Source organism: Mesoplodon mirus (genome assembly GCF_964341445.2).
Source record: "Mesoplodon mirus genome assembly, chromosome: 2".
In the NCBI taxonomy this organism is placed as follows: Eukaryota; Metazoa; Chordata; class Mammalia; order Artiodactyla; family Ziphiidae; genus Mesoplodon; species Mesoplodon mirus.
Window position 1 is genome coordinate 61,773,070 of NC_138977.1, and position 15,105 is coordinate 61,788,174.

At 36.1% G+C, this 15,105-nt stretch overlaps 1 protein-coding gene across 5 annotated transcripts in view; it reads left to right on the forward strand.

Annotated features, from left to right (window-relative positions):
- The window catches only part of ADK (adenosine kinase), a 510,898-nt gene that overhangs the window by 55,216 nt on the left and 440,577 nt on the right, over positions 1 to 15,105 (forward strand). For all 5 annotated transcript variants that reach the window (XM_082639748.1, XM_082639752.1, XM_082639750.1 and 2 more), the window contains exon 3: positions 8,420 to 8,473. In XM_082639748.1, coding sequence (XP_082495874.1) covers positions 8,420 to 8,473 — 54 coding nt within the window. The remainder of the gene's footprint in view (positions 1 to 8,419; positions 8,474 to 15,105) is intronic.

Consider the following 15,105-nt stretch of genomic DNA (forward strand, 5'->3'; position numbering starts at 1 on the left):
AATATTATTTTCATAAACCTTGTAACTTATTGCTGTTATTTGCATTCAAACCCCATGGTTTACTCTTTTTAAAAAAGTAATTAATTAGTTAATTAATTTTTGGCTGCCTTGGGTCTTTGTTGCTTCCCAAGGGCTTTCTTTAGTTGCGGTGCGCGGGCTTCTCATTGCGGTGGCTTCTCTTGTTGCGGAGCATGGGCTCTAGGTGCACAGGCTTCAGTAACTGTGGCTCGCAGGCTCTAGAGCACAGGCTCAGTGGTTGTGGCGCACAGGCCTAGTTGCTCCACGGCATGTGGGATCTTCCTGGACCAGAGCTTGAACCCACGTCCCCTGCATTGGCAGGCGGATTCTTAACCAGTGTGCCATGAGGGAAGCCCCCGAGGGAAGCCCCCCATGGTTTACTCTTAATCTGTTTCTTTATAAGCCTCTTAAATTTCAGCTTTAGTGAAAGCTGAAAGATTAGTGGATTAACACTTTTGATCTCCTTTTTCTTCCTTTCTGTTTTTTTTGTATTTTTTTAAATTGAAGTATAGTTGATTTACAATGTTGTGTTAATTACTGTTGTACAGTAAAGTGATTCAGTTATACATATATATACCTTCCTTTTTTAATATTCTTTTCCATTATGGTTTATCACAAGATATTGAATATAGTTCTCTGTGCTTTCTAATATGTTTTTTTTTTTTAATTTGCTTTTTTTTTGGCCGCACCGCGCACCTTGCGGGATCTTAGTTCCCTGACCACGGATTGAACCTGGCCCCCAGGCAGTGAAAGCACAGAGTCCTAACCACTGGACTGCCAGGGAATTCCCTCTAATATGTTTTTATAAAAAAATATTTATTTATTTTGGCTGCACTGGGTCTTAGTTGCACCATGCGGGATCTTCGTTGCGGCATGTGGGATCTTTAGTTGTGGCATGTGAACTTGTTAGCTGCACCATGCAACCTCTTAGTTGTAGCACGCATGCAGGATCTAGTTCCCCTATCAGGGATCAGACCAGGGCCCCTGCATTGGGAGTGTGGAGTCTTATCCACTGGACCACCAGGGAAGTCCCTCTAGTATGTTTGAATCAACTTTTATTTTACAATTGCAAGAGCCATTTAAACATGTTACGTTGTTTAAAATCTCACTATATCCACACTATCTGTATGATTAATTCTGTCAACTTTATAAAACTTAACAGGAACCATTAGGGTTCTTTGGTTTATATGGTAATATTTGTAGATTTCTAGAATTTTACTCATTTAATTCTCACAGGGCAATCTTAGTTGCAAGTATTTATGGAATATTTTATTATCATCCTGCTATATAGCAAGTCTTAGCTTGACATTACTATCTGTGACATTGGTAGGGCATTTCATTTATGACTGGGCTGTTCTGGACTTCACAGTCTCTTCAAGGACCTTTCTGAGCCTGAAATTCTAAGTTATGCTAATCTTCAGGGAAAGAACACATTTGAATAAATAGTGTCTGTTTCATTCTCTTACAAAAGGCCAAACTTTGTTTTATTACTGTTAGTTGTACACTACTGTTGTTCTAGCATATCTCAATAGTTATCTATAATATATTAATACATTTTATTTATGTGTTCTGATACTTAATTATAAACCTAAATAATAATACCATTTTCCCATTGCCCATGGTAGGAATGCCATTATTGGATTTTATTCTTTCTTTGCTTCAAGAGTGTCTTCCTTAAATAGCTCAGATAGGGTTGAGGGAAGTATTTCTCCTCCTTCTCCTCTCCCCTCCTCCTGTGTCCCCTCTCCCCCTCCTTCTCCCTCCCTTCCCACTTCCCTTCTTCCTACTTACTTGTCACCTGTTGCTGTCAATATTTATATAATACAGTATTTAAATTAAATTTATTAAATTTTTTTTGTACAAGAAAAGTTTTCATGTAATCTTTGGAGGCTTACAAGTTCATTGGTTGAAAAGTTTAAGTGGAAACTGTATCCGGATGAGTATCATAACCACATTCTAAAGTGTTGTATGTAATTGTTTTTAATATAGTTTTTCTAATTTCAAAATAATATCCTTATTATGTACATTTTAAAAACAAAAAGAAAAAAATAAAAATCATATACAATGATATATAATATTTTGATATATATGTTTCCAATTCTTTTTGGGAGTATATTGCAATCTTTTTCTTTTTTTAAAAAAATCATTCATTCATTCATTCTGGCCACTCTGGGTCTTAGTTGTGGCCTGCGGGATTTTTTTTTTGTAAATTTGTTTATTTTATTATTTTTGGCTGCGTTGGGTCTTCGTTGCTGCTCATGGGCTTTCTCTTGTTTCAGTGAGTGGAGGCTACTCTTCGTCGGTGCGCGGGCTTCTCATTGCAGTGGCTTCTCTTGCTGTGGAGCACGGGCTCTAGGCTGCGGGCTTCAGTAGTTGTGGCTCACAGGCTTAGTTGCTCTGCGGCATGTGGGATCTTCCCGGACCAGGGATCGAGCCCGTGTCCCTTGCATTGACAGGTGGATTCTTAACCACTGCGCCACCAGGGAAGTTCCAGGATTTTCTTTTTTTTTTTTTTTTTTAGTTGTGGCACGCAGACTTCTTACTTGCGGCATGCAAACTCTTAGTTGCAGCATGTGTGCAGGATCTAGTTTCCCGACCAGGGATCAAACCTGGGCCCCCTGCCCTGGGAGCATGGAGTCTTACCCACTGGACCACTAGGAAAGTCCCTCTCCTTTTTTTTTTTAAAAAACAATATTGAACCATTTCCCCATGGTTGAACTATAATTTACTGATGCAGTTGGGTACTTTTTGGATGGTGTAATAGTTTAACAGTTTTACTTTTCCATAAATTATGCTCTAGTTGACATCCTTGTATATAACTGTGTGATGTTTCCCTAATGGAAATTTGTAGTTGTGCAGTTGTTTCAAAACAAGTGAAACATTTTAACACCCCCCCCAATCTATTTTTGAGCTAATTTAATTATTCATTTGGTAGAGGTGGAGGCATTCCAAGAAAGGGAGAGGGGTGAGCCTTTATACCTGTTAAATAATGTGCTGGGCCCTTTTCAAGTATTATCTTTTTTTTTTTTTAATTTGTTTATTTTATTTATCTTTGGCTGTGTTGGCTCTTCGTTGTCGCCCGGGGTCTTTCTCTAGTTGTGACGAGTGGGGGCTACTGTTCGTTGCAGTACGTGGGTTTCTCATTGGAGTGGCTTCTCTTCTTGCGGAGCACAGGCTCTAGGGGCGCTGGCTTCAGTAGTTGTGGCACACGGGCTCAGTAGTTGTGGCACATGGACTTAGTTGCTCCACGGCATGTGGGATCTTCCCAGACCAGGGATCGAACCCGTTTCCCCTGCATTGGCAGACAGATTCTTAACCACTGCACCGCCACCAGGGAAGCCCCCTGAAGTATTATCTTTTTTGATCCACATAGCAATCCTGTCACATAGGTAGTTTTATCCTCTTTAGAGAAATTAAATGGCTTGTCTACTTAATGGCAGAATCAGGACAATGACACAGGTCTTAGACTTTCAATCTAATATAGTTTCATTGACTCAGAGGCTCTCTTTGTGGAGAGGCAGGGTAAAGAGGGCCCTTCCCTGTGCTCTCTCCTGCTTCCTCATTTTCTGCTGATTGGTGTGTATTTCTTTTCCCTCTGGTAAATTCAGGTAGAAAAAAGGTTGAGAACTACCACTATACCATTTTGCTGTCTCTGGCTTTTTTAGGGACTATGTTCATGTTTGAATCAAGAAATGGATATAAAAGCAGAACATCTGTTTAATCATGTTTTTAGGAAACAAAACCCAACTAAAAAATAATCTGTGCTTTGTATTATTTTGGAAAAGATGTAGTAGAAAGTTGAAGTATAGCGCTCTACTTTCTACTTCCTACTAAGTTGAATTTTCCTTTTGACGTTTATTAATTTAAAACTGAATACTCAGAGAATAAGTTAAATGTAATAGATTCAAAAGGCTGTGTATCTTTTTTTTCTGCCAACAGCAGTTAAGTTGGCAGAACAGCATACATTACATGAAAATAAGAACTACATATAATTATAGCCCCACATTTAAGCAAACATTTAACAAACAAACATTAACATTAAATGTTTCAGTGAGAAATAGCTCCATTTCATTAGTAAGAATTATGGACCTGATGGTGTATTTACTTTTACATTTATAATTCTAATTTATATCTTGCCTACTTCTGAAATAAATTTGAGGCAGTCCTTTTAGTATATAACTGTGTCCTCAAACCTAGCAGTCTGGCTGATTCTGGGTAGTATATGTATAGGTCAGGTTCTTAAGAAGAAGGGTGCAAGAGTCAAGGAAGAGATAAGCAAGATAAAATTGATAAAAAGCAGCAAAGATGAAGAAATGTAAAGGTTATTGAGATCTAATGGAAAATTCCCTGGTTTGGGGCAGGGGAAAATCAGATCAGAGAAAGAAATACTCTGGGAAGACTGAACATTTTGAAGTTTGGGGTTAGAGAACTAATTTGCCTGGAGGATAGTGCAAAATGGATCTTGCAGATTTATTGTCGAGGACCTGAATATGTACTCTGTGAATCTGGAGAGTAGAATTTCCCTTTGGGTGATTTGATCACAGTTAGGCTATCCTAGTCTGCTTCTTGTCTATACTATGGATCTTTTTTATGGGCCACCTTCACTATTCCCTTCAAATTCTTGTCCTCAGACTTTAAAAGGGAAGGTTGTTCATGGGGAAGGAGCAAAGAAGAGATGAAATAGAAGAGGAAGAGAAAGTTGGGCAATAGATAAAAGCTGTCCGTTTTTTGACTCTCTTATGAAGGAGACTTATTACTCCCTCTTTTCTTTATTATAATAAACATTATAAATTGTACTTAACTTTATTGTAATACTTATCACACTATGAGCAGTTACTTTTATTCTGATTTGTCTACTGAATTGTGAGGTCCTTAAGGGCAAGAAATGTTTGTTCTTTCTCTTTTACTAACCAGCTAGAGAAAGAAGGAAAGTAACATTGATTGAGTTCCTATTTTGTATGTACCAGGCACTTGCTAAGACATAAATATCATCAAATCCACTGGTTGAAAACTTTTTAACTTCCATAAAAATGTTTTGATGAACAAGTACTTCCTCATTCATTAAGTTAATATTTATGATTTTTATATTGTAATGTTAAATAAAACTGATAAATCACTCTTAGCGGATGCTAAATACCATTGTGGTTTGATAGCTACCATTATTCATTTATAAAAAGACACAAACAGCCTCTTTTTAAACATTTAAAAAATTTATATTCCTTTCTCTGTTTAAATTCATATCTCTATTACACTTTTCCCCACCAGATTTTATCCTTATGTGGTGTATTTTTATGCATGGATTATGTTTTGCATGTAATATACTATGCATACATTATGAAGGCAATATATTTTTATGCGTGAAAGCCTTTCGTGCATATTGATCACCCTGTTGTATGTCTCTGCAACATATATATATGTGAAGTCAAGTTTAAAAAAAATTTCCTAGTTTTTAAATTGTAATTAGCATATAGTTAGTAAAACAACATAAATGTATTAAAATGTTAAATCATTATTAAACAAGAAAATAAGTTATTGGAAATGCATGTTTGAATGAGATGGGTGAAGCTGATCTTCATTGTTTTTCAATTAATTCAACCTTTTATAGGTAAATAATACTCAATGCTGCAATAAGACAATGGTCAGCATCAATTTTATTTCCCACTTTTTTCTTTAAGAGGTGTAAATTCTGAGCAATTTGTTTACATAATTAATTGAATGGTAATGCACAGTTTTGTTTCAGTAGTTGTCACTCAGTTATTTGAACTCTTCTGTCATCAAATGATTTATCATCAAAATTATTTTTATTTATCTGTCAGCTGGTAATTTTTTTTTTTTTTTTTTTTTTTGCTGTACGCGGGCCTCTCACTGTTGTGGTCTCTCCCGCTGCGGAGCACAGGCTCCGGACGCACAGGCCCAGCGGCCATGGCTCACGGGCCCAGCCGCTCCGCGGCATATGGGATCCCCCCAGACCGGGGCACGAACCCGTATCCCCTGCATCGGCAGGCGGACTCTCAACCACTGCGCCACCAGGGAGGCCCTGTCAGCTGGTAATTTGATTAAGTCCTTCTTCAGTTTCGTTGAAAGCAAAGACTAGAAACCACCTGACTTGCCAGGGTCATTAGAGTCATTAGAGACATGCAGTTCCGGGATGTATACCAAAAAAGGCTTTATTAAGTCTTCTTAATATAATTATATGAGGTAGTAATTATATCTATTAGTGTTTTACTTATAGGCATTGTTCAGGAGCTATTGAGAAAAGCTAAATATTGTTAACTTCAGTATACCTATGTCAAAAGGATATTTTTTTGATACGATGTTTTTATCAGGTGCCTTAAACATGTTTTAACCAAAGCCATTTATTCAGTTTAAAGCCATTGTCTGCCTTGGAACCTTGTTGGCAAAACTGTTCTTTCATTGTCAAAACAATCAGATTGACTTTCATGATATAAGAAGTCTGACTTTATTTTTCAGTTCAAATAAATGATTTGATTTGTGTTCCTGTGACAACCATGTTTGATATTTAATCCTTGGTGGATAAATGGAAGACAAGGAGACTTGTTTTAAAAGTGTGTTGCTTGGGGCTTGCCTGGTGGCGCAGTGGTTGAGAGTTCGCCTGCTGCTGCAGGGGACGCAGGTTCATGCCCCGGTCCGGGAAGATCCCATATGCCGCAGAGCGGCTGGGCCCGTGAGCCATGGCCGCTGATCCTGAGCGTCTGGAGCCTGTGCTTCGCAACGGGAGAGGCCACAACAGTGAGAGTCCCGCGTACCGCAAAAAAAAAAAAAAAGTGTGTTGCTTGGAAGAACTGTCTTTCTTGTTCTTTTTAGAAACTCTCTGAGCTTTGCTTCACAGAACTCTCCCTGAAAAGTAATGTATTCTTTGATGATGAACATGGGCTAGAAATGATGAACTTTTAAAATGAAAACTGTAACCAACTTCTGCCCCATTCTATAATATATCTGAAAATAGAACATCCTATCACAATTACTCATTTTTAATTTCTGTCTTCATTCTTTACAGTAATAATGTATAGAACAGGAAGCCCTATAGTCAGTTTGTAGTACTTTAAGTAAAGAAGGTTTGCAGACAAAATATTATGAATCATTCCTTGTTTAATACTTCAGAGATTTTTTTTTTTTCTGCGGTACGCGGGCCTCTCACTGTTGTGGCCTCTCCCGTTGCGGAGCACAGGCTCCGGACGCGCAGGCTCAGCGGCCATGGCTGACGGGCCCAGCCGCTCTGCGGCATGTGGGATCTTCGCGGACCGGGGCACGAAACCGCGTCCCCTGCATCGGCAGGCGGACTCTCAACCACTGCGCCACCGGGGAAGCCCACTTCAGAGATTTTTATACCTAGGCAATGCAGTACGGTTTCATTCAGGATGGACGAGAGGTATGCCATTCTTTTTATAAAGTGAGTAAAGACTTGTGGAAGTGGAGTCAAGTAAGGAGAATATGGATGACCTCTCCGTTTAGACCTCTGATCCATTGTCAGGCTGATTAGTTTTAGGAAAGGAATGAATACAAGCGGAAATTGAAGACCTGTCCATTGTTGTTTATCTATTTCTGTGTACTCCTCAGAGAGTCTGTTTACCTTCAATAGTATAAATATATGATATTGGAAGATCCCTGTTCTAATATTTATGGTAGCCTCTATTTTATAGCCAGGGAAACTTAGACTTAAAGAGGTGAGAGAATTGGCTGTGGTCATTAAGCTAGTAAATGGTTTAGTCAGGAACTCCAAAACTTTTCCTCATATGTCTCACTACCTAGTACATAGTCTGCTACACATAGATGTTTGCTATGTATTTAATAAAAGAATAACTTCATATTGTTTTGTGAACTGTTAAATACTTAATATTGTAGTAGTCTCTTGAATTTTGAACTGCTGGGTGAAAGTAACATAGATGATTCACTACAGAAGAATATTGAAGAAAGCTCATATTTTTAAAGCATGATCAAGTTCATCTCCCTTTAGTTCTTGAGGTGGTGTCTGTGGAAGTGACTAATAGACCATCAAAGAACTTAGGCACTTTGGGGGACTTCCCTGGTGGTCCAGTGAGTATCCATGCTCCCAATGCAGGGGGCCTGGGTTCGATCCCTAGTCAGGGAACTAGATCCCGTATGCATGCCGCAACTAAGAAGTCTGCATGCTGCAGCTAAAAGATACTGCAGTGAAGGTCCCATGTGCCTCAACTAAGACCTGGTGCATCCTAAATAAATACAAAAAAAAAAGAACTTAGGCAGTTTTAAATGTTTTATCAATTAAGATAGAGACCTGTTAACAGTGTAGTAGTGTTTATTTGATAGGGGTCAACTGGCTGTATGTTGATATCACAGTCAGATGTCCATGAGGCAAACATATGTTTATATGACCAGTATATTTTTGTTTCTGTGTTAACAGGTATTCTCTTAAACTGAATGACCAAATCTTGGCTGAAGAGAAACACAAAGAACTGTAAGTGCGTTAAACCCTAGGCTGTACATAATTTACTCTGTCTATGGAGTAGATGCATGTAAAAAATCTGATTTTTAAAATTCTGTGGGGTATAAAATATAAAGATGTAATCAATATTATGATCTTAATCCTTGTAGGATTAGGATAATTTTTACTGCATAAGGTTAACACAAGAAATAATTGTTCCTATGCACACATTAGTATATGGAGTATTGTATCCCATCCTCTAGACTAAGGGCATATTCGGAAATAGGTCATTTCATCTTCTTTCCCCAGATAAAATGTTAAATTGTCATTGTTAATTTTGGCTCTTGCTTAGTTGACTTCCACCCTGTGCTTAAGGTGGAGAAATATGATTTTGTTTGTCTTATGAAAAAATAAATGCCTAACTCTGTTTAGCACAAGGTAAAACACTTTAAATATAAATAAAATTTTGTTCCTTTAAAAAATTTTAATGTTTGTAGGATCCTATCTTTCGGGTAGGATAGCTGTATACATGATTCTGGGATATCTCTGTTGCTATTTTTCTGCCCTGTGGTAGTATCTAAAAAGATTACTACCTCACAGGAACTGTGAGGTTTTTAGTTAAAAATTACAGACTTGGGAGTTTTAAAAATTCATCTCAGGGACTTTCCTGGTGGTCCATTAGTTAAGACTTCTCCTTCCAACGCAGGAGGTGTGGGTTCGATCCTTGGTCAGGGAGCTAAGATCCCACATGCCTCAGGGCTAAAAAATGAAAACATAAAAAAACAAAAGTAGTATTGTAACAAATTCATTAAGAACTTAAAAAAAAATGGTCCACGTCAAAAAAAAAATCTTAAAAGAAAATTTCATCTCTTTTCAATATCATAGGTTTGTCCAAAGAGGGAAGCTAAAATAAAGTATATGCTTCTGTTTTCTAGTAGGCTACTTTTTTTTCTCCATTGTGCAGTAAGAAAGTTCTGATAATTGTAATTATTATTGAAACACCTAATGTCAAATAATAATGTAGAATTAAGTTTGAGGAATTTGAGGCTAACTACACCTACAGGTTGGACCTCACTTATTATTTTTTTTAATTGAAGTATAGTTGATTTACAGTGTTGTACAGACTGTGCTTATTATTGTTGATAGTCAAGGTTCTATCTATCCTTTTTATAAATACATTGGTGAATTTTACAACTTCCTTGGGAGTTTCCTTAATGTTTGACACTCTCTTATGTTACAGATATTTTAATATCTAACTCAAGTCCCTCGTGGTTTAGTTTAAATGTAATCTTCATTTGTACTCAAGTTATGGAGAATAACTTGTTCTGTAGATTGAGTGCTTCAAGACTATTATTTTCTTCTAAAGGTTAAGTAATGATTTTTCTGAGTACTTTTTAAGGCTCTATTTACAAACACTGTCCTGAATCTTTTCCAAATTATTTTCTTTCTTCTGTCTTAGAAGGGATTATAGTAAGTGTTAATTGTAAAATGGTAGGCTCAATGTATAAGAAAAGGATTTAAGAGTTCTTAGAGTTGATATATCCCATTGTTATGCTAGCCTTTCATCAGTATTTTTATATTTGTTATGTCTTCATTTGATTATAATCTCCATTGTGGGTTCTCAAATTTATTGTTAAGGAATTTTATATAATTTCTTTTTTTACTGCCTAGTCAATGAGGGTAGGTGATTGTCACTGTACCATTGGTTGGTTGCTTACTTATAGGTTTGGTAACAGAACTTTTTTGTTTTGGGAATTAGGTAGTCAACCTAGAGGCTCCTTTGGCCCTCGGAGACTATGATCAATATTAAAAATACCAGAAAACTGCAATACTGTGAATATTTTCATATTATATAATATGTAACCCATATGAATGTGTTAATTCATTTACAGTTTCTTTAGCTGTCTGTGATATAGTTCAGCCTCATGGATAGACTGATTATTTTCTTAGATTTTATTATGAAAAAATTTAAATGTATAGTATATAATTACCCATATACTCGCCACCTAGATTTTATCATTAACATTTTACTCTCTTTTTCACCTTATCCATTCTTTTGTCTATCCATTACTTCATCTGCTTTTTGAATGCATTTCAGAAGTAAATTGCAGACATCAATATGTTTCCCCATAAATATTTCAACATGCATACCATCACCTAGAATTCAATAGTTTAGAGTTTTTTGTCTTTACCTGTAAATATTTTTATACAGTGAAATGCACAAATCTTAAGTGTACATTTGCTGAGTTTTGAAAAGTGCATAAATGTTCATAACCCAGTCCTCTATCAAGAAATTCCCTTATGCCTCTTTGTAGTCACTCTCTGCTCCTACCCTCCGAGAGGTAACCCTTATTATGATTTTTTTTCTACTGTAGATTAAGTTTTTCCTGTTCTGGAATTTCTTATTAATGGAATCATATGTACGTTATGTTTTATATAATACTTCTTTCACTCAGTATAATATTTTTTAGATTCTTTCATGTATCAGTTAATTTTTTTTATTGCTGATTAACATTCCATGGTTTATCTGTTCTCTTATTGGTGGACGTCTAGGCTGTTTCCTTTCATTTGGCTACTATGAATAAAGTTGCTGTTAATATTTTTGTATAAGTCTTTGTGAACATGTTTTTATTTCTCATGGATAATTACTCAGGAATAGATTTGCTGCTGAGTCACTAGGGTAATAGTATATTTGGTTCTATAAGGAACTACTAGATTTTCTTTTAAAGTGGTACCATCTTACATTCCTACCGGCAATATATGAGAGTTCTAGTTGCTCTACATCCTCATCAACATTTGGTATTTGTTGGTCTTGCTAATTTTAGCTATTCTGGTGGATATGTAGTGGTATCTCAGAGTGGTTTAATTTGCATTTCCATGATGACTAATGATATTGAGTACTTTTTCATTAGCTTATTGGCCATGTATATTTTCTTTGGTGAAGAGTCTGTTCACATCTTTTGCTGATGAAAAAAATTAGATTGTTTTGTCCTTTTATTGATGACTTGTTGGAATTCTTTATATATTCTGGATACCAGTCAATGTCAGATGTATGTTTTACAGTTTTTTTCTCCAGTCCCAGGCTTACCATCTTTTCTTAATAGTGCCTTTTGATAAGCAAGTTTTAAATTTTTATAAAGTCTAATTTATCAGTTTTTGCCTTTATGATTATTACTTTATTCATCTAAAAAACCTTTGCCCTCAATTTATGAAGATACACTTATTTATATTTTTCTTTAAAAACTGTATGGTTTGAGCTGTTTTGTTTAGGTCTATGATCTATTATGCATTAATATTTGTATATGATGTGAGGTAGATGTCAGTGTTCATTCTCCTTTATCTATATGGATATCTAGTTATTTCAGCACTATTTGCTGAATAGACTTTATTTGTCCACTGAATTGTTTTGATGCCTTTGTTGAAAATAAAATAACTGTAGAAATATGGGTTTATCCTGTTCCGGTGATTTACTTGTCACTCTTTATGCTAGTCACACAGTATAGTAAGTATTGAAGTCAGTTGCTGTAAGTCCTCCCACTTTGTTCTTCATTTACAAGTTGCTTTGGATGTACTAGATCCTTTACATTGCCATATATTTTAGAATCAGCGTATCAGTTTCCTCAGAAAAACCTTTTGGGATTATCATGGGGTTGTTGAATCTACTTGAGAGAGAATTGACATCTTAACAGTATTTAGTCTGTCTTTAATTTCTCTTAGCAGTGATTTGTAGTTCTCAGTGAAGAAGTTTTGCTTGTCTTTAGGCCAAATGAATTTTAATACCAGCCTTGCTTTATGACTATGAATTTCGAAACAAAAGATTGAGGGTTTCAAATTATATTTTCACCTAGAATGTGTTAAATTTGAATAGATGATTTTTTTCTTCTCACAGTGCCTGATATGTCTTCTGGATATTCTGTAGCAGACCTTTGGTAGGGCAATCCTGTCTCGTTAACAGTATGAGGTATAAAACATACTAGCTGAGTGTAAACAATATGTACTTTTCCAGAATTTTCTTTCTTTTATGTTAGGCCACTTAGAATATCTTCTGGATTTGATTGTTATATACTTTTTCTTGTCATTCTTCTTGCAGATTTTTATTCCTCTTTGAATATATTACATAGTAATTATTTTATAAGTTAGCATTTATCACTAAAAGTATATTGGAGTTATTATTTTTCTACCATAACTACATATTTAGCTGTGTAGGAAAATTAATGATGTCCCTAATCTTTGCCAGCTCTGGTTAAAATGAATATCATTAGGCCATACCACAGACTGGAAAAGGGAGGTAGGTATTTAGCTCAAATCTGTGGTAATTCTTAGAGAAACTCTTCAAGGTGTGTAGTGTGATGATAGATTAATAGCTCAAATTTTTAATCTAATGGAAGTGCTCTGGAAAAAAAATTGTATGGCGTTATGACAGGAAAAATACATTTTATTGATTGAAGCAGATTTTCAGGTTAGACCTTTTCTTTTGTCACTATTTAGCATTAAAAAATCACATCTTTTCTAGGTTACTCTTTGCTTTACTTACTTTATTTCAATTAAAAAAAAGATGTTGGAAAGGAGTCTAAATCTTATTAGGAGCCAAATGACCTGTGTTTTAATACTTAATATATACATACACATTTTATAGAAAACACAAAATTTTCAGTTCTCTTAAAAGGCAAGTGCCATACTATTGGATTAATCTTAAATGAGCTATTCTCTTTTTCTAGTGCAATTAACTAAATTAACTCTGTGGAATATTGTGCAGTTATTTATTTTATTTTATTTTTTTAACATCTTTATCGGAGTATAATTGCTTTACAATGGTGTGTTAGTTTCTGCTTTATAACAAAGTGAAACAGCTATACATATACATATATCCCCATATCTCTTCCCTCTTGCATCTCCCTCCCTCCTACCCTCCCTATCCCACCTTTCTAGGTGGTCACAAAGCACCGAGCTGATCTCCCTGTGCTATGCCGCTGCTTCCCACTAGCTATCGATTTTACATTTGGTAGTATATATATGTCCATGCCACTCTCTCACTGTGTCCCAGCTTACCCTTCCCCCTCCCCATGTCTTCAAGTCCATTCTCCAGTAGGTCTGCATCTTTATTCCCGTAGTGCCCCTAGATTCTTCATAACCTTTTTTTTTTAGATTCCATATTATATGTGTTAGCATACGGTATTTGTTTTTCTCTATCTATGCAGTTATTAAAATGTTTTAAGGAAAATATTTAATATTGTGATGATTTAAGTAGGTGAAAAAGATTGCTTGTAGATATCATAAAAGAGAATTGTAGAATAGTAGATCTGTGGGTGATTGATAATGGGTGAATTTTAATTTTTTTCTTTGTACTTTTATGTGTTTTATTTATTTATTTATTTATTTATTTATTTATGGCTGCGTTGGGTCTTCGTTGCTGCATGCAGGCTTTTCTCTAGTTGCGGCAAGTGGGGGCTACTCTTCGTTGTGGTGTGTGGGCTTCTCACTGCGGTGGCTTCTCTTGTTGTGGAGCATGGACTCTAGGCGCACGGGCTCCAGTAGTTGTGGCATGCGGGCTCAGTAGTTGTGGCACACGGGTTTAGTTGCTCGGCCACATGTGGGATCTTCCCAGACCAGGGCCTGAACCTGTGTCTCCTGCATTGGCAGGCGGATTCTTAACCACTGCGCCACCAGGGAAGCGGAAGCCCTTTAGGTGTGTTTTATGTGTGCTTTTCTAATGGGTTGTGTTATTTCTATAACCAGAAAAAAGAAAGAATGAAAGAAATTATAAATTCCCTAAATTTAAATTGGTTATTAAATATACTTATCTATTACAAGATGAACTTTTTCTATTTTATAATCATAATTGGTGAACTAAGTTAAGAACATAATGAGCGTCTAAAGGTTGAAAGGGTACAACGTTTTTTTTTAAGTGTAACATGAATTCTTGTTTCTTTCTTTTTTTTTTTTTTTTTGCATTACGCGGGCCTCTCACTGTTGTGGCCTCTCCCGTTGCGGAGCGCAGGCTCAGCGGCCATGGCTCACGGGCCCAGCTGCTCCGCGGCATGCGGGATCTTCTCGGACCGGGACCTGAACCCGTGTCCCCTGCATTGGCAGGCAGACTCTCAACCACTGCGCCACCAGGGAAGCCTGAATTCTTCTTTCTTAATGACTAGTGTTTATATAACAAGGATCTTACACTTGTTAGTATATGCTTGATTGATTTGGCATTGGTTGATTATCTTAATTCTTTTGGCTGCTGGCTCTCTGCTTCGTAGTTTTTTACCTGTACACTAAAGAAAATTCTTAGATGAGTATGCCCCTGTAAGAGCAGAATATTAATTAAAAAAAACTCAACACCAGCCCTTCATGAAAGCTGCTCATAAATAATTTCATTTGTGTTTTTACACTTAAAATAGCTAAGATGTCTTTGTGCTCAAGACCAAGCTTTTAAAAATATAAGAAATGTAGCTATAAAACAAAAATAATTATCCAGTTAATAATTCCATGCTTTTTTCTCCTAAAACATTATTTGCTTCTTAGTTCTAATCTGCTGAAGATAATCTTGATTCATCATGATATTGTAAAAATGCATTGGCACTATTACATTAGCTGGCTTTTTGAAAGTGTACCTTGATTCTTTGTATACCAATAGGAGAGTATAATAACTGTAATTATTTTGATATTACTTT